Source organism: Mchenga conophoros, linkage group LG23, assembly GCF_057382185.1.
Source record: "Mchenga conophoros isolate Kocher_MC1m ecotype Shallow Benthic linkage group LG23, M_conophoros_male_GT1.1, whole genome shotgun sequence".
NCBI lineage: Eukaryota > Metazoa > Chordata > Actinopteri > Cichliformes > Cichlidae > Mchenga > Mchenga conophoros.
The window spans coordinates 29,283,801-29,307,885 of NC_140547.1; the positions used below are offsets into that span (position 1 = coordinate 29,283,801).

General features: G+C 40.6%; 3 protein-coding genes across 4 annotated transcripts; 2 read left to right on the plus strand and 1 right to left on the minus strand.

The window, feature by feature from the left end:
* Window positions 1–2: 2 nt before the first annotated feature.
* On the plus strand, window positions 3–3,876 carry wbp4 (WW domain binding protein 4). The gene is made up of 10 exons (XM_085263861.1): window positions 3–145; window positions 243–315; window positions 394–456; window positions 1,668–1,794; window positions 1,872–2,054; window positions 2,162–2,232; window positions 2,360–2,435; window positions 2,522–2,742; window positions 2,833–3,065; window positions 3,167–3,876. Coding segments are annotated over exons 1-10 (1,251 nt in total). The 5' UTR covers window positions 3–143; the 3' UTR covers window positions 3,369–3,876.
* Window positions 3,877–10,908: 7,032 nt separating this feature from the next.
* mtrf1 (mitochondrial translational release factor 1) lies at window positions 10,909–14,712 on the minus strand. Its single transcript, XM_085265471.1, has 9 exons — window positions 13,755–14,712; window positions 13,462–13,559; window positions 13,296–13,377; window positions 13,065–13,172; window positions 12,689–12,861; window positions 12,481–12,598; window positions 11,477–11,613; window positions 11,287–11,385; window positions 10,909–11,206 (listed from the first exon to the last, which is right to left on the minus strand). Exons 1-9 carry the CDS (start codon window positions 14,149–14,151, stop codon window positions 11,069–11,071), a joined length of 1,350 nt encoding a protein of 449 aa, XP_085121597.1. The 5' UTR covers window positions 14,152–14,712; the 3' UTR covers window positions 10,909–11,068.
* ccdc122 (coiled-coil domain containing 122) lies at window positions 14,320–18,952 on the plus strand. Of its 2 annotated transcripts, XM_085265472.1 has the most exons (6): window positions 14,322–14,594; window positions 14,954–15,060; window positions 15,674–16,072; window positions 16,152–16,268; window positions 16,426–16,499; window positions 16,624–18,952. In XM_085265472.1, exons 1-6 carry the CDS (start codon window positions 14,567–14,569, stop codon window positions 16,700–16,702), a joined length of 804 nt encoding a protein of 267 aa, XP_085121598.1. In that variant the 5' UTR covers window positions 14,322–14,566; the 3' UTR covers window positions 16,703–18,952. The 2 variants fall into 2 exon arrangements, with proteins under 2 accessions (XP_085121599.1, XP_085121598.1); XM_085265473.1 differs by lacking the exon at window positions 14,954–15,060 and having other exon boundaries at window positions 14,320–14,594.
* Window positions 18,953–24,085: the final 5,133 nt, after the last annotated feature.

Genomic DNA, 24,085 nt, shown 5'->3' on the forward strand with positions numbered 1-24,085 from the left:
CCTCCGTCTGTCGTTCAGCGGCGGCTGTCGATGACGTCATCACAAACGGACCATGTTGTCATTCTTGAAATGAGTGAAGCAATCGTCTTCACATTTCATTCTTCTTAAGTTCTTGATCTTATTTTCACCACAGAGACTTAAAAATGTAAGTAACGGGACAAGACTCTTGCTATTTAAGCTTTGAAATATATAACACACATGGCCAGTTATTCAGCCAGTCTGACTGATTTCTGCATTTGTAGGGCTGACTACTGGAAGTCACAACCAAGGAAATTCTGCCAGTACTGCAAGTGCTGGATTGCAGACAATAAGCCCGTGAGTATACAGGAAGATGTGGCTACGTGTTACCGAGGACGGCGTCCACGCTAATGTTTCTCGCGTTTTTCTCTACAGAGCATCGAGTTCCACGAAAGGGGGAAAAATCACAAAGAAAATGTGGCTGCCAAAATTTCAGAGGTACTAACTTTTATTCTGTTTTTTTTTTAAATATACGAAGTAACAGATTACATAATATTATCAAATTATTAAAATAATTGAGCAAATAATACAATTAAGATCTATTTTGTAGCATCCACAAGTCTAGAAATTGAGCTTCATGCATCGTGCTAAATTGATTTACATTCATATGAAAAGCTTCCCATTGAGGCCTTCAGTCTGTTTACTTACAAAGACACAGGTGTCCGTAAAAATCAATAAAGTCTTGAATTACCTGGGATCTACTATCCAAAGCAATAGACAGTGCACAAGAGAGCTAAGATGATTTACATGATGGTAGTGAGACCTGCTAACAAAACTATAAACTGTCACAGCCTCCAATGTATATACTGTATATGTAGTAACCAGTTATTCATTACTTTTTTTTATTCCATAATTTATCCCAACATCTTTAAACTGCACCATTGTACCATTACACATATGTATATGGTATACAAGTTGTTATTGTTGCTGTTGTCTGTACCGTCTGTCTATCCTGTTTACTTCAATAGCGAAAAACTTGCAGACTGGTACACTTGGCCAGCAAAGCAGATTCTGATTCGTTGGAAGTGACCAGCATGTACAGGATTAGAGGAACAGCCCAGGTCAAGTGATTTGGAGAGAAAGTTAGAGAAGCAGGCTGAGATGGTTTAGACATGTGTGGAGGAGGGATAGTGAATATATTGGACAACATGGAGCTGCCAGGCAGGAGGAAAAGAGGAAGACCTCAGAGGAGGTTCATGGATGTAATGAAGGATGACATGCAGAGGGTTGGTGTGACAGGCGAGTGCGCTAGAGATAAGATGAGATGGTGGCAGATGATCCCCTAAAGGGAGCAACTGAAAGAAGAACCACATAATACACACATTTTTTTTCTTAAATATTTTTCACTATAATATCACAAATTTTATACTGTTTACCCAGACTCCTTCCTTGAACAAGCTCTATTTTTGATTTATTTTAGCTTTATTATGCATAAAATGGCCCCCAGTACACGGTCACACAGGGCACACTATCATTATCAGTTTGTGCTCGAGTGATACACACAGGCATGAGCAGCCTGCCTGTCTTGGCACCATTCTCACGACTGGCACGAGAGATAAGGTGCAGACATAAACACAGCTGACTGCAATACTGTCTCCCTATTGGCCACAAGCCACTGCCACTCATCTCACCCTATCTTTCTCCTGCAGATTAAGAAGAAGAGCATTCAAAAGGCAAAGCAGGAGGAACGCATGTCCAAAGAGTTTGCTGCGATGGAGGAAGCTGCGTTGAAGGCCTATCAGGAAGATCTGAAGAGGATGGAAAGAGAAGCGCAAGGTAATTGTCGGGGGATGTTCTTTAACCTGTGAGTATAATTCCTTGGATTTATTTCAGCGGAGCATCTTTGTGTTTAGGTCTAAGCTCTCCGGAGCAAACGACAGCACGGCCACAAGTTCAAGTGAAACCCCAGCCAAAGAAGCCACAGAAGAAAGCAGCGAAGGCAAGCGGTAAGGTCAGACAGCAAACAGAAGAGCAGGTTTGGGTTGAAGGCCTAACAGATGATGGACACACGTATTACTACAACACAATAACAGGAGGTGAGGAATAATGGAAAATGTCGTGAAAGTCTGTCTGTTTATAGTTTGTTTAGTTTTTTTAAATATATTCCATTTGATTATTGCCTTTGTCTGTTTATATATGACAGAATCTAAGTGGGAAAAACCAGAGGGCCTCCAGGGAGCGAGTTCAGCCTCTGAACAGACTCAACAGACTGGAGTTAATATCTGTTTTATATAAAATATATATATATATATATATATATATATATATATATATATATATAATAATTTAATTACAAATGGGGTGTTCTGTTGCTCATATATCTTAATATTGTTTCTCCTAGAGTACTTCAGGCTCTGCTTGGATGGAAGCTGTCAGTCCTGATGGTTACACATACTACTACAACACAGAAACCGGAGGTGGAGTGTTTCTCTTTCTAAATGAATGGCTTCTTCTTTTTCATGTCATCTGTGGGATTACATCCATTTTTTCCCTCACCCTTCAGAGTCCAGCTGGGAGAAGCCTGCTGACTTCCCCCCTGATGAGGTGCCTGGATCCAGCTCTGAATCCAACCAAGAAGGAGAGGGTCCAGAGGATCCCGTGACCCCTCAGCCAGAGCCTCTATCAGGAGAGGAGGAGAGTTCCAACGGGGCCCCATCATCTCAAGAGGCTGAAGCCCCTGAGAAAACCAGCCAGCAGCCCAAAGTGCCAAAGATCAGCTTCAGGGTGAGTAGTTCAAAGAGAAGGCGAGAGTCTGTATAGACGAACTTCACCTTCTTCTTGTTACAGTTCAGGTTTCCTGATTTTTGTTTGCAGAAAAGGAAAGCAGAGACGGAGCCATCAGAAAAAGAGGATGAAGGTAAAGTGAGTGACGACACTCCTAAAGATGACAATAAAGAGGCGACAAAAGTTGAGGAGGTCCAAAACACAACAGCTGAACCGGAGAAAACAGAAGAACAGGCGAAACAAAGGGAAACGAAAGCCAAGAGGCCAAAAGCTGCCAATCCATACGGAGTCTGGGAGCAGATCCTGCAAGAAGAGGATCCGTAGTAAGTGCAACATCTTTGAGTTGTTACACAGCGAGATCCTACATATGTGTGCCGGCAGCTACTAAAGAGCTTTTTCTTTGTCTCTTTTATTCTCATTTCAGTGAAAATGTGGATTTGCAGCTGCCTGAAGTGGAGGGAAGCACTGCCAGCGCTCCAGCAGAGCTGCCCCCGGAGCCCAAGCCGAAGTTCAAAGAACGCATCATCACTTCCCTCGGAGAAGAAGGCGGTCCGGCATCGTTCCGAAGGAACAAGACACAAAATGGCAAATCGAGGAGCCTCCGACAGAGAGACAAAGACGACTGACCCCCCCAACAAAGCCACAAAAACAATAACGTCTAAGTCAGGATGCCGCAGAATGAGACTTTTACACTCAGAGAACTTCTACTAAAACCATTTTGACATTTTATTGCATCTATTGGATCTTTGATGTGCAGCAGTTTCAGGAGAAATTGGCTCGAGAAGTTACAAATTCTTTAAAATGTGTTTTTCTAAGTTTTAACTGCTGGGTACAGTTTTTGTGTACAATAGCTGGTGATTTAGATAGGTTGGTATGATGTTGGGCGTCCCGTTTATTAATGTGAAGAATTTTCTCAGCAAATCAAAGAAACATTTTCTACTTCAATATCTTTTTTTTTTTGTTTAAGTAAGTAAGGCATCCGACTGGAAACATCAGTCTAATATTTGTCAGCTGAAGTGAATAATTGCTATACTTTTATAAAGCAGTATGGATTGTAGTTATTAACATGAGAAATATGTGATGTCAATAAATAATGACCTTCCAGTTAGTGGGGGAAAAACAACTTTAGAAAAAGGCTTGGCTTTTTTATTCACGCCAGAAAACATTTACTCAAAATAGGAGCTCAAGTGGTTGTTGGTCATGTCACACATGCTGGGTGTGACATGCTTTTATGGGTCAGAGTGTGTGTATAAAGCTGATATGTGGCTTTGCCGCACCCTGATTGGCAAAGAACCATGAAAGACGCAAACAATAAACAACACTTTGACTTTCAGTTTATAAATCTATATTAGGATCTCAAAGCTCACACACATTCTTCACTTGAGGTTAGTATCTCTATGAAAGAGATAATGAGATAAAGTACTTTGTTGAAACCCAGTGGAGAAGGGTAAGAGAGGAGAAAAAACATTTCTGGCACAGTTCAAGACGACTTTATTTAAAATTGCAAAGTTGGGCATTGACCTTGGTGGAGGATGAACTTTCCGAGTGTCATCCTACTTCAGGAAAGGTCACCACAATACACCGAACTATATCAATACAGTCATTTTATTAGGTACCCTTTGCTAATACCAGTCGGACCCTTTTTTTACCTAAAGAGCAATATCAGTTCTTTGCAAAGCTTCAACAAGGTGTTGGAAACATTCCTCAGAGATTTGTCAGCTGCACATACATGATGAGAATCTCCTGTTCCACCACATCCCAAAGGTGCTCTATTGGATTGAGATCTGATGACTGTGGGGGCTGTTTGAGTAGAGTGAACTCATTGTCATGTTCAAGAAACCAGTGTGAAATGATCTTAGTTTTTTGACATGGTGTGGGATCCTACTGGAAGCAGCTATCAGAAGATGGTACACTGTGGTCATGAAGGGATGGACATGGTCAGCAACAACACTCGGGTAGGCTGTGTTGTTTAAATGAGACTCAGTTGCTACTAAGGGGTCAATAAAATACACCCCACGCCATTACAACACCAACAACCTAACAGAAATTTGATGTTAATTACACAAAATTCTAACCGTAACATAAAAATGTTGCAGTAACTAAGTGCAAAACACTTTATACCAGAGGTGGGCAATTAATTTTCTGAAGGTGCCACATGAGAAATATTCATTATATCTCTTTATAGGCTTATTGATCAAGAAATCCCTCAAACAAGTAATAAGAACAGATTAAAAAAATTATTGGACTGTCTCTGACCTCCCTAGATGATCTTTTTAGGACCTGCTGCCCCTTACGAACAAACAATATTCTGCAGGACAAAACACACCCGTCGTACAACCTTTTCTTCGTACTTCCATTCAGCAGGCGTTAGAAAGTCCTCAAAGTCCATACCACCAGGTTGCTCAACAGTTTTTTCTCAGGACCATCACAGAACTCAACAGACTCCACCTATCCTTCTTGGCAAGATCAACTTAATTTAATGTAAGTATTTAAGCTTTTGTGTAAATAGGTTTGTGTGTGAATGCTGGTACTGATCACACAAGAAAATTTCATTTTGCTGTAGTTTTTACAATACTGTGCAATGACAATAAAGGTGACTCTTAATTCTGAATCTATGTGCCCTCCACAACAGTTCCAGTTTCTCATGTGGCCCCTAGGGAAACTTAATTGCCCATTCCTGCTTTATACAGTGGTAATAACACAATAAAACCTATAAAATAGTTCAAATAATACAAAATAGATGGAAATTAACTGTCACTGCTGCGGATCTGTTTTACATACAAGCAATATTGTCAGGCTTAAGAAGAGATGCTAAAGGATTCAATTCTAGAAAAACAAGCAAAAGAAGTCAGAGTTCCCAAACCAGAAGATCTCAAGTGTCAAAGTCAGAACATCTCAGAGGAAAAGCCCAAAAACTGAGCAATGACATCATCCTCGGAAGTCTGTATACTGCAAAATACTGTGTTTGAGAAACAGTTCCATAAACCAAAGCAGAGTTAGAGTAGTTATAGTCTATACTCTTCCCCTTAAACTGGCTTCACTGGTTGTGTGGGATTCACTTTCATAATAGAGGTCCAAAACCTGTGGCTCACCTATTATATGCAGTACGAGATTGGACGAGCATGAGTAGGTTGATAGAGGGGATGAGGCTGGCACATGCCGTGTGGGCAGTTTCTTTGCCTGCCATCAGAGGGCATCCGTCTGGTTCACAATTTCCACGATGTCGCCTCTTCTGAAGGTGATGCCGGCATCGGCGCAAGGGAAGGCCGGGTCCTGCTGAGGTCATGGCCAGTCATGGCCCATACGTACAGCTAGCAAACAGAAACACACAAAACAAATTTTTAATAGTGTGAATATTTTTATGTGAACAGAGGCACTTACCTTTGACATGTACCCTTCAGCTACAATAAAACTAACATGTTTAATAAATGAATTAAAAAATATTTAGTAATTGGTACTCATTGCTTTCAATCATGTCTCCCATGGGAAGCTGACATAACTTAAAAGTACAACAGAGTCACTTCTTCAGTTTAGCAAAACTAAATATTTATTGTTAATTTTTAAAAATTATTTTTAATTAAACAAAAGTCAAAGATCTGGACATTGAAAACGTAAAAATATGTCACAATTTATTTTTTAAATTAAGGCACCTGATTACTTCAATTGAATTGATTACTGCTAATAACAGTAAGTTTCTTCAGTTTAACAGTATTTTCTTGGCATCCACTAATAACACAGTGCAATGTCTATTTAAGAAATATGAAAATAAATAATTTTCAAAAGAATATTAAATGCTAAAGACTAAGGATGGGAACTGATAAGAATTTAGCGATACCAATTATCAATATCATTTAACGATTCGATTCCTCATTGATTCTCTAACTGGCTGGTTAGGGAATAAAATATAGCACCACCAGACTGTGGCACTGTCCTTGATTGGAATGGGAAAAAGACTTCTATGCAGTTGGACTTCTTGATTCACTCTCTGCTGCAGAAGGATGGGCAGTCTCTGGCCACAGGTCAGACTTTTTTCACTAAACACAGCAAGCGTGGACATGTAATGCTTCAACATCAGCACCAGAAACTCCTCTGCATGTCCTGGTAAAAAACCCCGAGGAGTATGCAGTGCGAACCTACACCAAGCCCCGCAGGGTGTAAACAGTGACACTCCAGCACCGCCGATTAACATGGCTCTATTAAACTGCCGCTCGATCTCAAATAAGGCATTTGTTCTCAACGACCTTTTCATTAGGAATAACCTGGACTTTATGTTCCTAACTGAAACTTGGCAGCGGAATATGGAATTTGTCCATTTCAAAGAACTGTGTCCAGCAGACTGTAAGTGCTTAACCACACCGCGTCTCTCAGGACGTGGTGGTGGGTTGGCAGTTATTTCTAGAAACTCCTTTTTTTGTCGGCTGGTAAAGACCCCCTCCTTTAACTCCTTTGAAATCCAGATGATGAAGATCAATAGGACTCATCCCTTCTATGTGATTTTAATCTATAGGCCACCAGGACTAGCTAGGAGTTTCTTAGTGGAGTTTGGGGATTTTCTATCCTCCACCATTAAGCTGGAAAAAATTCTTCTGCTGGGGGATTTCAATCTTCATGTTGACGACAGTTCATGTCACGCTGCTTCGGATTTTCTTACTCTCTTAGACTCTTTTAACCTTGTCCAACATGTGACTGGGCCAACACACAGTGGTGGCCACACCCTGGACCTGATATTATCACTGGGTCTGGATATCGGCCCAGTTCATTGCAGAGACATTTTTATTAGTGATCATAAATACCTTTTATTTGATCTCTCTTCTACTTATGACACTCTACCCTCTGTTTATGAGAAGCGCTCACGATTAATCAGCGACTCAGCGGTAGAAGAATTTAGGGAATTGTTTGTTAACAATTTATCTGAAACAGACGATATAGATCAGCAGATGACCTCCTTCAATTCACAATGTCAAAAAATTCTAGATAAAGTGGCTCCTCTTAAAATCAGGAAAGGCAGTACTGTTAAACGCCCGCCCTGGTTTACAGAAGCTATCCGCAGCTTTAGGCGAATATGCCGTAAAACCGAGCGCCTGTGGAAAATCACAAAACTCGAGGTTCACAAGCTCCACTTAAAAGAACTATTATCTACCTTTAATGACATGGTGTCAGATTCAAGAGCCACCTACTTCTCTCAACTACTTGCAGTAGGAAAAAGAAACCCGAAAATTGTCTTTGATACAGTGAGTAGCTTTGTCTCCCCCCCAACGCCATGTACACCCGTCTCTTCAGATAAGGACTGCAGTGAATTTTTAAAATTTTTCCAAGATAAGATTAGTTGCCTAAGACATAACATAACTCCCTCAGGAAACCCCACCAACCATGATCGTCCACACCCCATAATTATGGAATCTTTCCTCCCAGTTTCTTTAGAGGATTTATTGGAAACACTGACTCAATTGAATCCTTCAACGAGTTTAGCTGATGTCTTACCTACTCGTTTATTCTGTAAAGTTTTTGAGACCATCGGGCCCTCTGTGGTCACGCTGATAAACCATTCATTGCTATCTGGCTCTGTCCCCAGGTGCTTTAAACAGGGGGTTATTCAACCTCTGCTGAAAAAGCCTAACCTGGATCCAACACTTCAGTCAAGCTACAGGCCCATCTCAAAACTTCCTTTTATCTCAAAAATCCTAGAAAAAGTTGTTTGGCTACAAGTAAAGAAAGCGCTGGAGAAGCATAACATTCTTGATAAATTTCAATCGGGTTTCAGAAAATTACACTCTACAGAAACAGCTCTGCTGAAAGTCACAAATGACCTCTTGATGGCTGCAGACAGGGGTGATTGCTCAGTCCTGGTTCTTCTGGACCTTAGCTCAGCTTTTGATACCGTTGACCATCAGATCTTAATCGATCGCTTAAACTGCACGGTAGGGATATCAGGATCTGTTCTAAAGTGGTTCACCTCATTTCTGGAAGATAGGACGCTTTTAGTTTCAGTGGGAAACTTCCAATCAGACGTGGCTAAGCTTCTATGTGGAGTTCCACAAGGTTCGGTTCTAAGCCCCCTATTATTTTCACTATATATTCTTCCCTTAGGCCGGATCATTAGCGGTTTCAAAAATATTTCCTATCATTTATATGCGGACGACATCCAATTATACATTTCTTTTAAATCTTGGGAATTAGACAAGCTATCCACTCTTATGGACTGTCTTAAGGAAATCAATCTTTGGATGACAAACAATTTTCTGCAGTTGAACGCAGACAAGACCGAGTGCTTAATCCTAGCCCCGGAGAATATCAAGCCACAGATTAGTCAACATCTGGGTGCTTTTTCATCGTCGATAAAAGCCACTGCCCGGAATCTTGGGATAATTTTCGACCAATCTTTGTCCTTTGATGTCCATGTTAAATCCGTGACCCGCTCTTGCTTTTTTCACTTAAGAAATATTGCTAAACTCAGGACTATTGTCTCCACAACCGAACTGGAGATGCTTGTCCACGCCTTTATCTCCTCCCGGCTGGATTATTGTAATGCACTCTTTTCCTGCGTTTCTAAGGCCTCACTAAATCGGCTCCAAGCGGTTCAGAATGCTGCAGCAAGGCTTTTGACCCATAGCAATAAATTTTCCCATATCACTCCTATACTAAAATCCCTGCATTGGCTTCCGGTTGAGTATAGATATAAGTTTAAAATCCTCACCTTTACGTTTATGTCTCTACAAGGTGGGGCCCCCATCTATATCTCGGAGCTTCTCCAGCCCTATTCTCCAAAGCGAACTCTTAGATCCACTGATAGCGGTCGTCTATCTATCCCACGGACTCGTCTGAAAACAAAGGGGGATCACGCATTTCAAACCCTGGCTCCTATACTGTGGAACGGTTTACCCCCCCCCACTACGCACCATCGACACGGTGGCTTCTTTCAAAAAACAGCTTAAAACTCATCTGTTTAGACAGGCATTTGGGAAATGTTAATGCGTAACATGTTGTTTTATTTTATATTTATATTGTACTATTGCTTGTTTGATATGCTTTTATACTTTCTTTATGTTGCTATATTGTTTGTTTGACATGTTTTCTTGTGAAGCACTTTGTAACAGCGTTTTGTCTTAAAAAAGTGCTATATAAATAAATTTTACTTACTTACTTACTTACTCATTGCCAATTCTGCCAAGTCTGCAATATAAACAAAAAATAATAAACACATTTTAATATGTTTAAGCAACCAATTTTTATATACCCCAAAGATTATATACTTCTCCTTCTTGATGGGCTTTCTTAGGCAGAGGTCTACAGCTGCAGTTTGGATGGCTGAAAACTGCTGACAGAATCTCTCCATCATCACAAACATGATGTTATCATTTTATATTGATCCTAATCTGTTGATTTACATTTTGGCTGACTTTTATTCAAGTATTTAAAAAGTATTCATACAAAGAAGTTACTGTTTCTCCTTGAGGATTACTCTTGCCATGTGGGATTTCTTCATCCATACAATCACAGAATGAATCCTTCCTGTCCAGTTGGAAACTGTATTGCAGCTGTACAGCTTTCGGCGTCCAAGATTTAGTGTGTGTGCAAAACGTGGCAGCTTGATAAATTTCACCTTTTTCACAGCTACATCCATGCATGCCACAACCTTCTCTTTTACTCCAAACTCCTCCAGGATTTCTCTGCCACAGATGTCCCCATCTGTGATTCATAGACTGCCTTATTTTGAGGACTTTTTCCTTATTCTGGCCTCATCTGACATAGTACCAACATTACAGTGAGGTAATGGTCTTGAGTAGAACTTGTCCATCCATCAGCTGTGATGACTGCCTTTGTGACATGTTTCAGATCTGAGATCAGATTGCGCTTTTCAACCTCATACCAAACAGGGACCAAATGATTTGTTAAACGGTCTCTACTTGGGGGATGGTATTTTGAATTGAGAGTGTTTGTCATCTCCCTATAGAGAATCTGTCTAGTAACTGCCCGGTGACACTGATTGAACACATGTGCCTAATAAAATGGCCAGTAAGTGTGATTCAGTGTGTTCATTATTTTTAAAAAGCAGCAGTTTTAAAACCCATATTAGCTAAAACTGTAATGACAGGCCTGTTAAAGGTGTTCAAGTTACTCCCTCCTTAATCTTTAGTGTTATTTAGAAAACTGCAAAGGCACAAAACACACAAGTTACATTTTATTACAAAAATAAAAACCTCTGTTACTTTTGGTTTGTCTTACATTGCATCATTTGCAATTAATTGCCCAAATAATAGAATAACATGTGTTCTGCAGGCACAGAGCAGTCAGATATGTCAGGAAGCACATCTCCCATAAGCTGCTCTCAGTCTGCAGACGGTCCAGACTCTGTTCGTTTCAAACTGCTGCTGTTCTCCGCCGCCTCGAGAAGAGCCTCCTTCTCTGTGTGTTCAAGTATATCAGAGATCAGATCATCGAGAGCCTCCCCACCTCTCATGAACTCCTAAAAACAGACATGAAAAAACACACAACATTGATTTTTACCCTTTAGCTGAAGTAGATAACACTGGCTTCAAACCTAACCTTGATGTCCCTCGTTGTATATCCGGTGCGGTGGTCTGTGACACGATCCTGACTGAAGTTGTAGGTACGAATTCTCTCTGACTGAGAGCGTGTGCCCACCTGTTTTTAGACACAGAGGAACAATGACAAAGTTGGAAAAGAGAACAAAAATCTGTGAATGTTACAGGTTATGTTTTCCTGCTTCACCCACCTGCTGCTTTCGTGCTGTATTCCTCTGTTCAGTCTCTTTACCCATCATGCCTTGGTAGAGCCTGGCTCTCAACATGCGCATGGCCGTTTCTCTGTTTTGCAGCTGAGATCGAGTCTGCTGACACTCTGCAGTTATTCCTGCAAAGAGGAAAAAACCTGCTGTATCTGCTTTATGTGTTAAGTGATGCATAAATGGATCATAAATGTATTAGGCAAACTTTAGATGACAACTTGGCACTCAACATTAAAATTTGATCCCTTTGGGTTCCAAAAACACTAACATGGCAACACAACACAACACAATGAAGCTTCAAATCATGTGGCCATACAAGTAGGGCAGTCAGGTGATGTACACTATATTGCCAAAAGCATTCGCTTGTCTGCCTTCACACGTGTATGTTGGAACAGGAAGGGGCCATCCCAAACTCTTTCCATAAAGTTGGAAGTATGGAGTTATCCAAAATGTCTTGGTATGCTGAAGCATTAAGATTTCCTTTCACTGGATCTCAGGTCCTGAAAACCAAACCCACACCATAATCCCCCCTCCACCAAACTTTACACTTGGCACAATGCAAGTACTGGTCTCCAGGCAACCGCCAAAGCCAGACTCATCCATCGATTCGTCAATCCAGAGAACACGTTTCCGCTCTAGAGTCCAGTGATTTACACCACTGCACGTTTGTAGAAGCAGTCTGCATGGTGCTTGATTTTATACACCTGTGGTCATGGAAGTGATTGGAACACCTGAATTCAATGATTTGGATTGGTGAGGCAATATAGTGTACCTCACTCAGTTATCATTCTCTTTCAAAGGTGTCAAGGGACAACTGCCTCCTCGAAGTGACTGGTCTGTCTTAGACAGAGGTGGTGGAGGAGCTTCCATGATTGGTTACCACAGAGAGCACCTCCCATAGTGTGTGAGTGAGGTTTGAAAGAGCACATCACAGTGGCTACATATTTTATGCAATCTTTGAGGAAGCAAAACGGCATGGTGGTACAGTTTACCTGTCGGAAGATGAACTACGCGCACTGCGCTGTCTGTTGTGTTAACACTTTGCCCCCCAGGACCACGAGATCTGAACGTGTCGATTCGAAGATCCTTTGGATCGATGTGGACTTCAAACTGCAAGCACCAAAGATAAAAACAGAGATGTACTGTTTAACCATTCCAGTAAACAAAGAGAAGTCATAAAAAGAAAAAAACGCAGTGTACCTCAACTGGCTGAGGCAGGATGATGACAGTCACGGTTCCTGTGTGGATTCGCTGCATCCTGGAGGAGAGCCCCACCTCAGGGATCCTTTGAACCCGGTGGGTTCCTCCTTCGTGCTTCAGGTGCCTGTACACGTTCTCTCCAGCTATTCTCGCTGCTGCATGGTGCAGACCACCTGAGAGACACCGTTCATGCAGCTGTAAATGTTTTGGTAGGAGGTTTATGTCCACTGATCACCACAAGTTTAAATTTCTACTCTAATCCACACATAGTCATTCAATCCCATGATGAGTGAGTTGGAACTAATAACAAAGACACTCGGGGGGGATACAGCAGGAACTATTTATGAATGATACAGAAATACAAAAATTACCTTACCATACTCTGCAGGTGTGTAGTTCAACACCTCAAAGTCCCAGTTTTTGTAAAATGCAAAACCCTGGTACATGTCAAACATTTCTTTGGTGAACTGCTGACAAATGTCACCTGAAACCACACATGAGAAAGTATAACACTTATTTTCCATAATAACGCTTATTTGCAGTATTTTACTGTGAATTGTATTTTGAATTTATAAAAACAAATTCAGAGTTTTGCTTTCCTTCATACCTCCTGTTGTCCGCCCTGATACGACCTCCAGCAGAACATTACTCGAGTCAAGAGGATCAGTGGGGATAAGAGCTTTGATTAGCTGCGGTAAAGAGAAAACCTCATGAAGAAACAATAGTCCGTCACACACTTCTGCATTAATTAGCTGTGTCTTTTGGGTTCTTACGTCTCTTCTTAAAGCCAAAATCTTGCTGGAGATTTGTGCTTCCTCCTCTTTTAGCAGCTGGGTCAGATCTTCATCTTCATCTTTGGTGCCAGCTAAACCTGCCATGAGTAAGGAAAATAATTTTATTTATTGTATTTAAGAATGCAAAGTAAAACTGTGCTCACACAAAGCAGCAAATACATGTGGTATTTAAATAGTTAGAAGACCTCGTTTGATGGTTTTCTGTGGTTTGAGAGGTGTGTTTATAAAGCCATTACATGTATATATAGTAAGCTTAAAAAAATCCTACTCGCCTTTTAGAAGTGAACTGACCTCTTCGAGGTCTTTCTGAGCTTGTTCAATGCTCCTAAACACACTTGCCAGAGGCAGCAACTCAGTGTGCTTCTTTGTGAGCCCCTTTCTGTCTGACTCACTGAGGTATGCATGCTGTAGCTTCTTGCTCAGGTCTCTGTGCTCCTCCATGAGCTGCTCGAGATACACCTGAACTGACTCGTTCTTGTACAGCTCCCCCAAATCACTGTGAAAGAAGCGTTTAAACATTACTCTGCCCCAGTGTGGCACGTCTGTCCTGTTAGCATGTTTCACACTGGCGTGTCCCACAAGTGTCCTCCATCCTCCTCTTCTTACTCCGCTGCTGTAAACTACACGGGTACACAAAGAGCACAGTCTGAGGCAACGCCTGACAAGCATTTGACTAAATTTAGGCGGTGACAAGTGAAGTAAAATAATGCTCGCTAGTTTTATTTTTGTGTTTACATGCGAGACTGCTGCTGGCTGTAAGAGAGACCGGATATAGTTTGACGTGGAGAAAAAGTGAACTGTGGGAATCGTAGTCGTATTGTATCAATGGTTAGGTTACATCCCGCTGCTCATTTTTCTAATTGCAAATAAATTAATAAAAAGTAAACTAAATAAATACTTTCGTTTATATTGTAAATGAACATATTAACTTAACACCATATTAGCTTTGTTTATTTAATCTTTTTAAGTTAGTTGATTTCACATTTTTCTAGGGTTACTTGAAACCCAAGGATAAAAATGGCATGCTGTCATTGCTAACTATCAGACATAAACAGTATAGAAAATTATAAGCTAGCAAGTCAATATGCCAAACTTTGGGGTCAGTGAAGATGGTAAGATGTTTTGTTTGTTTTTGGCAATACAGGAAAGTAAATATATGTCTGCTTAATTGTTTAAGCAACTGTACATAACTTAAACTGTAACAAATAAATAAATAGAGCTGATGTTAGCTTTGTTAGTCTAGCATAAGCTACATAGCTAATTAATGTTAGCTCAGAGTAAGTAAAGAAGTTGGTGTTTGCTACTTTTAAAGGCCTAATATTTTATTGTTTTATGTGATCAGTGGCGTCCATTTTAAAGAAATAAATAACCCCTTGGCTTAAACTTTGCCAATGAAAATGAAAATTTGGCTAAATTGGCAGCCAGGTAGTTATTTTATAGACTTTCACAAAGTGATTCTCATGATTTCCAGGACCGCCTGGGTTTTCGTTAACCAAGGCAGTGGAGAATGTGAGTCAACATGGCTATACCCAGAAAGAGGCCCTGAAAGAGAAACAGAGGACACTCAGTACCCTGCAGGTTCATCTCTAACCCTATTCCCCTACAACACTGATTAACTAAATGCAAAACACATTGGGCAATTATTTTTCTGAAGGGGCCAAATGAGCAATTTTTTATTTTAGCTTTTTTACAAGCTTTTTGATCTGCTCCTCCACAGTCCTGCTTTCTTATGTGGCCCTTCGGAAAAATTAATTGCCCATTCCTGCTTTGTACAATGGTAATAACATAGTATAACATATAAAGTGGCTATCATAATACAAAATGATGGCATATTAGATAGATTTTTTTTTTTACCATGGACACATCACTCAGCCTACTGAGCACAGTTCTGTGCACCCAAAGAGCCAGGAAAATCCGTTGTCTTGTCCCAGAACTATACTATATGTATAATGATGCAAATATAACCGTCAGAGTAACTAAGTCATAAAATGTTACATAAAGAGACCGAATTAACCAAAATGTGCCTCAAATCCACCACAAAGAGGTGTCAAATGATCAAAAAGAGTCACAAAATATAATTAAAAAACACAATGGGAGAAAATTGTCTAGAAAGTGAAGTAAACATTTATTTGCATAGTTTGTGGCTTTCTTTATGACTTAATTGGACTTTTTGGTTTGCCTTATTTTCCAGGCAACTCTGTCAGAGCTTGAGAGGAAAAACGAGGGCATAGACAAGGACCTGAGATCAAAAGTGAGAGAAATCCTAGTGCTGGAAAGTGAGATGGAGCAGCTGGAGCAGCAGACCAAACTCCTTCATGATCGCTGTGTATCCATCAGCAAGGAAAACACAGAACTCCAGATTCTGATAGGTGAGGAGGAGGAGGTTGCACTAGTGGCGCTTGCAGGGTTCAACGCTTACCGAAGTAAGATGGAAGGCCACAGGGCAGCTGTTTTGCATGCAGTGAGCCAGACAAAGGCCCATAACGAGCTGAAGGAGAAGAAAGAACTAGTACAGATGCTGAGAAAGCAAAACGAGGAGCTGAAAGAAGATTTGAACAATCCAAATGGAAACACAGTGCAGATGGCAAAGGTGGTCTCTTCATTTTAATCATAGGGATCTTTTTCAGAGATCTTCAGTATCCATAACTATTATATGCTCATGTGTGCAGAGAGAGATTAAAGCTCTGAAAGAGGAGGTCTCCCTGAAGATGAAGACCATATCTGAGAAGAGACACCGGCTCCAAAAAGAGTCTGAGATTCATGCCCAAATAAAGAAAGACATAGAGGTGTGCAGACTTACCCAACAGAAACCAGGGACATCTTATGAGGCTGACATTTGTTCATAAAACAGCTAAATCACCTAGATAGAATTTGTATCAAGACATGAGTTATGTTTCAGTCTGAAAGAAAGCATCAACAACATCACTTTTCCCCCTTCCTCAGATCCAGAACAGGCGCTATGAAGCCATCATGAAGCGCCTACGCTGCCAGCTGAGCAGGGCACAAGCCAACCACAGGTAGAAATACTATAAACATGTGACAGTAGACATGCTACAAATAGCTCTAAATGCCAGAACAGAGATGATTGATGTCCTGCTTCTAAATACTAAAGGCTACTAAGTTGTGCCTACTTTCCCTTAGGCAAATGTCTGATGATATCTACCACATGAGGAGACAGCTAGCCGAGCTCAGGAGTCAGCAACAGTCATCACAACCATAAGCAGTCAGTGGTCATCGAACTGTAGTGTCAGATTAATGTGGGTTAATTGTTCTGTTATTGAGATAAATGTACACCAGTTGTTATTATGAGTGTGTTAGTTTAACAAGGAAGGAGCATTCTTGTTACTGAAGTTAAACAACAGGGGGCAGCCGTGACCACTGAATGCCTGACTTTATCTGTTTGGCTTTCTTGCTTTATGCCAGATATTTATACAAGAGTTATTGCTGAATGTGTTCCTTGACATGTGCAAGTTTTCTTTTCTTGTTTTTTCCCTTTTCTCAGATGAAAAGCATAAATATGGAAATGAAAGGACCGTGTCTTGTGGCTCAGCATCAGCAGGGGCGTGGGATGGGATTTTAGGTCAGGTGGTGTTAGTGAATCAGTTCATCCACAACAGTAACCCGAGCAAAACACAAGCCAAATGTCCACTGTAACTGTCAGTGTGGCAGTGCTGCTTTGGTACACCCTGTCCCAGCTTCTGCCTGACTGGGCCACTTGACGGTTCTGAGGCGACAGTCCCACTGTCGGGTTAACAAGGGCATGACTGTGCTACTTCAACCATAACGCGAAAGTAATTAAACAATGAAGCTGCCTTTTCAGAAGATAAAATCACATCAGAATGAATTGAATCAGCCTCTGAGAAACCCCATAACTTTATAACTCTACACTTTTCACATCTGAGTTGTGTCCTTGTGGGTCTTTTGCATTATTTGAACAGCTGTTCAACAAAGCTCAGAGATGTTGCTGAGAGGTGGATTTTTATGAGCTAAAGACTAGATTACAGCAAATTTGATTAAGACCCAAAGCTTAAATATAAGATTCTGTTCAGAGTTTAAAAAAACCCCCCACAAAGTTTTAGCCACAAACATGTTTGCAACATTTAAGAACAATAATTTCATGAAATATTTGTGCAGCGGTTGTAGGTATGTGTTGTCTCACCTACAGCGTTAACTTGTAATAAGTAAGTGTGCAGGAAGTCTGGTTCAGTGTGCGTGAAGTCAAGGACATTGTCTGGTTAACTAAAGGTTGAGTTTCATCCAACGTACTGAGTTTCATTCAGCAGTACTGCTCTATCTGAATGGCTTTGTTAATTACAATGCTGCAAAAAAAAAAAAAGAAGTTTTGAGCCACCACAGCAATCTGTCAGAAATACAGCATATAAGGCAAAAACAGAGTTTGTACACTTCTAATGAGCTTGAAAGTCAATATTTGCTTTGACCACCTTAATTCTTCAGCACAGCCTGAACAGCTTTCTTGTCATGTCTTTAAGTAGTCTTCAGGAATATTTCTCCAGGCTTCTTGAAGGACATTCAAAGCTCTTCTTTGGATGTTTTGTTCTGTTCTCTGTTAACATGATCCCACACTGCTTCAATAATGTTGAGGTCCGGGCTCTGGGGAGGCCAATCGATGACTGATAGTATTGCACTGTGTGTTTTTCTATCCAGGTAGGCTTTTACTACATTAGCAGTGTGTTTGGGGTCATTGTCAATCTGAAAAATGATGCGGTTACCAATCAGATCAGTTTTCCAAATGGTACTGCATGGTGGATCAAAATCTGATGGCACTTTTCTGTATTCATAATTCATCAATTTTGACAAAATTGCCAAACATGACAGAGCCTCCACTGTCTTTTACACATTACTGCAGACACTCACTGTGGTACCACTCTCCTGACATCCTCTGTACATAATGATGATGATTTGAGCCAAAAATTAAAACTTGTATTTACTCCATAAGACCTGTTGCTACTGATGATGGATCAGCTGAAGGCCCAGATGACGTCTCTCAGGTCCCGTGTCATTCAAAATTGGTTCTTTGCTAAGTTGTATTATTTGGACACTCAGCATTGGCTCATCCTTTAAACCTCTTAGAAAGTATAGTCCATTTTATTTAGAAGCCTTCTGCAGTAAATTTATATCCCTTGTTCCCGTCATACAGTACAAGCACATGCCTGAATACATAAAATACACAAAACATTTCTCTTTTTTTTGTTTTCATTCCATAAATTTTATTACTTAAAAATAAACTTTATTCCCATGATGTCATCCTAAATAATTGTCCTGTGTATCATGGTGGGATTAGTGTTCAAATTAAACTCTGTTTCCACTGTTTGTTTCGACCGCAATGCATGCTTTACATTCTTGTTACATAAGAAGGGTTTTCCAAGATGAAGAGCGGTGCATTACTTGGTCAGAAGCTCTTAAAATAAATGCCATATGCTCCCACTCCAGGCTAATTAAGCCTGGATAATTAAGGAATGAAATTAACACCAGTCTTCTACCGCATGCTGTTTTTATTTATTTATTTACCTATTTTGGCTTTGACACATTTTTCTCTCCAATTTGGCACCATCCATTATATCAAATATATTATTGGCTGATGAATGTAAGAGGAGTGTAGGCATCTACCAGCCAGTGGAGACTTAAAAATGGAACAACAGAAGTCAGCTTTTCTGTTTTCTCCCCCTTTTAAACACACAAAACGTCACTCCTCACAGCTCTTTATTGCCTTTAAAGGACATTTTAGCATTAATAACAATACTCCACCATCCTTGTCCTGTAAAAATGATCTTGAAATGACAGAAGAAAAACAGATCCTTTAACAAAATTATTGTCTCTTGTTTAAATCATTAAAAGCTGTCTATCTCCTTCCAAGAAGCATCCCTTTGACCTTAGATTCAGCTTGTGTTGGCCTTTTGATGGATGAGCATGCCAATAAAACACACTTGGCAACCCCTTACATCGACTGAGGATCTCTGCAATACAACTGAGCTTATTTGTTTCTCTCTTCTCGTTCATCTTCTGTGGATGCAGTGTGCTGTTGTGTGCTGATACTGCTTACAGAAACTGGTACACATTAAGCAATAACTATCTAGTGAATACAATAACAAAGATTTAAAGATCCTGTTCGGCTATTATAAAATAATTTTGGTTTAAAGTGGAATTTAGTACAATAGAAGTACTTTAACAAGCATCAACAAAATATATTTAAGACTGAAAATTATCACTGACTATCCAGTTAATATTTTGGGGTTTGTGCATTTTGCCCATGAAAAATGATGAGTTCAGATGGTCTTACTTATTATGTTGAGTTCCCAGCTCACACAAACGTAAAAGACACAGAAAATAGTACAGTGGTATTGTATTGCACAGAAAAGGGTTAAGCGTGTGCCAAGTTAAAAAAAAAAACAGCAACACCACAGCTATATAAAATATATAAAATATAGATGTAGCCGACCTGACGTCCACAATAAATTTGCAAAGTTCTGTTTTTAAAGCTTCATCCTTAGTGTTTTAGCTTTTACCTTTTGCGTTTAAAAAGTGAAGCACCTTAAACTTGCATTCATTTTAATGGCCAGAAGGGGGCAACTCCTCTGGTTGAAAAATGTTTCATAGAAGTCTATAAGATGTTGGCTCTTGACTCTTTTGCTCTGTGTCCAACGTAAACACTTTCCTGATGATTGCTTTTTTCATTTTGCTACTTTCAGGTGATGCAGAATAAAGCATGCTGTTCATTTGTAGATTGTGGTCAGTTAATGGAGTTCACTTCTCATCAAATTATGCTCCATATTAAAATTTATACTGTTCGCAGGAGACAAAATCATTTACATTTATAGAAAACAACATCACACTACCTTTCCATTAATGACCATTTTAGACAATCATTGCTAATATTAGACTATATTAGACTTAATTAATGAGGTTTCACAGGCATGTGATATGTTGAGTAGTTACTGGAGGTTGATGACACTTACAAGGTAAATGATTGCTAAAGTCCTAAAGACCAGACCATTGAGTGACACACCTGGCAACCCCTAGCATATTTCTGCAGTCCTAGTTTGATTGAAAGTGACGGACTTGTCTACAAACACTCTCCAACTACTCTTTGAGATGTAGTGAAACTGTGAAATGGAAAAGGTTCAAGGTTGAAAGTAGAAGTTGCACATCTTGAAACATGTGACAGACCTTTTACTTTAAAGGAGAACCTTCTCCATTTCCAGTTTGCTAGCTTGTTTTCAAGTTTGAAGGCAGCCATGGCAATCTGCAAGCAAGCACTGGGAGGTTTTTGGTGCAACAATTCTTTTGTACCTATCCAGAAAACTTTCAGGAACCACTGACAGCCCTTCTCACACTTCCCCGTCTGGGATTCTGATGGACGAGTCTGGGTTTGGTGGTTGCCAGGAGAACAGGACTTGCCTGACTGCACTGTGCCAACTCTAAAGTTTAGTGGAGGGGGGATTATGGTTTAGGGTTCTTTGTCAGGAGTTGGGCTCAGCCCCGTAGTTACAGTGAAAGGAACTCTTAATGCTTCAGCAAACCAAGACATTTCTGACAGTTTCATGCTCCCAGCTTTGTGAAAACAGTTGGGGGTTGGACCCTTCCTGTTCCAACATGACTTCGTACCAGTGCACAAAGCAAGTTCCATAAAAGACATGGATGAGCAAGTTTAATGTGGAAGAACTTGATTGCCCTGCAATGAGTCCTGACCTCAACCCAATGGAACGCCTTTGGGATGAATTGGAGTGGAGACTCCGAGCCAGGCCTTCTCATGCTAAACCTTTTGGAAAGCCTTCTCAGAAAAGTTGAGGCTGTTATAGCTGCAAGGGGTGGGTCGAATTCATATTAAACCCCATGGGCTAAGAAGGGGTTGCCACTCAAGTTCACTCAGGTATTCATGTGAAAGCAAGTACCAAATATTTTCGGCAATATAGTGCATCTACCCTCCTTGGACTGTTTATTGGCGACATTTATTTTGGCCTTGACAGCAGATATTATATCCTCTCCTAAGAGAAAATAGACTAATTGCCACTGTACAAAATTAGAAAGCATATTTTCTCCTTTGCTTTAACTGACTGAAGGGTTACATAACAATCTGATGCAAACACCTGCAGGTTTCTTTGACAGTTAATGTCATTTTTAGCTTCAGGGGGCAAGAATTTAGCTAACCTATAATTTTGTACTCCAGTTTGTTTAAACAGTCTCAACTCCTCCTGCTCCATATCACATGAGATAAAGTCTGTCTGAGTGGCACATTTATAGCTATTTGCACGTTGTCTGGCCAGCTGCCCATGTTTGATATGGACACAGAGAAACAGTTATGTGCATGCCTCGAGTGCTGAGCACCGTGTAATACATTCTTGGACTTCTGCTACTGTAGGGTGAAGTGTATTTACTGCACAGTTTAGAAGAGTACAGACAACAGCTGATCCTTTGTTGGCTTTGTGGGTGTGCAGATAATCTGAATGCATGAAAATCTTGTTTGTTCTCCTTAATGTGCAGCTGGTCTTGTTTAGTTAGCAAGAGTCACATTTAGTGACTGGTGCAGTCAGTGTTTTATGTGTTTGCACGTGAATTCTGCTGCTGCAAAATTTATTTTGAAAACAAGTCTGATCCACCTATGAAAACGTTACTCCTTCTTTAGGTGTCCTCACTGATCAAGTGGACAGATGTCATTCCTGCAAATTTTCATCACCTACTGTTATATCTTTTGCAATGTAAAGCTGTCTCATCCTTTTAACAACAAATTCTATCCATGGATTTCTCAAAAACAAAAAAACAAAACAGAATTGTTACAATGGGGAGACATGATCAGATGATTAAGGTCAGCTGTATGAGTCACCCTACCCTGACACCACACCCTGAACCCACTGCTCCAAACCTCCCATACAGCTGAGCTACAAACCACTACCCGCCACATTACCCCATCCACCCAACTTAGGGGCATGATCTGAAGAGGGTGGAAGAGCACCCCAGGAGGTAAATACAAAGAGAGTCAAAGACCCACTTGATGGCCAGGTACTCTTTCTCTACTCTACTGCCTCCAGCCCTGTGTTTGAGACCTTAATCTGTACACAGTGTTGGGGAGTAACGGAATACATGTACCGCTGTTACGTATTTAAAATACAAAATATGAGTAACTGTATTCCGTTACAGTTACCGTTTAAAAAGGTGGTATTCAGAATACAGTTACTTTGTTGAAATAGATGGATTACACTGCGGTACTTTCCTGTTTCATATTGTCGCGGGTCAGGACTGTTTGGGTTTTGTTTGACAGCTACGTTCTGTTGTTCCAGGAGGCAGCGTTATGGTTGCCATGGTTACAGGGCGACGCTCTCTCTCTCTCTCTCTCTCTGCGACTGTGGTCGTGTCCAAATTCATGGGCTGCATCCTCCCTGAGGCCGCATTTGTAGACCGATTACGTCACAGCGACGCGACAAAGCTGTCCAAATTCGTAGACTCCTCCGAATGCAGCCGACAAATGCGTCCTCCCTTTTCCCGAATTTGAAGGATGGTTCGGGTGTGTCCTTCGTGGCCCACCATATCCCAGCCAAACTCCAGTTTCCAACAATGGCGGCCGCTACTAAGTTTTAAAATTACTCATACTAATCTTTCTGGGTCACAAAATAAAGTTTTAACATATTTTCAGGTGAGAAAGTAGCTGTGTAAACATCAAATATCTGCTCGGTTCATCAAGATATCGCATATTTGCAAAAGTGTTTCAACGTTTTCAGAGACGTCTGCTACCCACCAGCTCGATAGGTAGCCGAGAGCTCGAGGGTCACTGGAGCCGCCGAGAACGGCACAACTCCTGGCACATCACTTTCAGATCACCGCAGTCAAGGTCAAGGTCAAATTTATTTATATAGCACATTTCAAACAGCCGATGCTGCGCAAAGTGCTTAACAATATAAAAATGGTATTAAAAAGCAACAATGTAATGCAATAATAACAGTAAAAAAACAATAATAGGACAGTAAAAGAATTAAAACAATAACTAAACTAATTAAAATAAGACCAAAATGCTTGGGTCATAGTGTGTTAAAAGCCAGGGCATAGAAATGTGTCTTTAGTAATGATTTAAATTGCTCAAGTGTTTGTGCAGATCTAATATTTAAGGGGAGACTATTCCAAAGTCTGGGACCTGCCACAAAGAAGGATCTATCACCACAGGATTTGAGGTTAGTCCGTGGGATGGACAGCATTAGTTTTCAGCTAGACCTCGTGGTTTTTCCTGGAGCATAGGCAGAGAGGAGCTCAGACAGGTAAGGAGGGGCTCGAGCATTAAGTGACTTAAAAACAAAAAGTAGAAGTTTAAATTGGATCCTGTAGGAGACAGGAAGCCAGTGTAAAGAAGCTAAGACTGGGGATATATGCTCTCTCCGTTTGGTACCAGTTAGCAGGTGAGCAGCTGCATTTTGAACCATCTGAAGACGATGGATGGTGGCCTGATCTAGACCATAATACAATGAATTGCAGTAGTCTAATCTGCAAGTAAGAAAAAGGTGAATAACACGCTCAAAGACGTTAGCCGGAAGGTATGGCTTTACCTTGGCTAGCTGTCTTAACTGAAAAAAACAGGACTGAACTACTGCACTCACCTGCT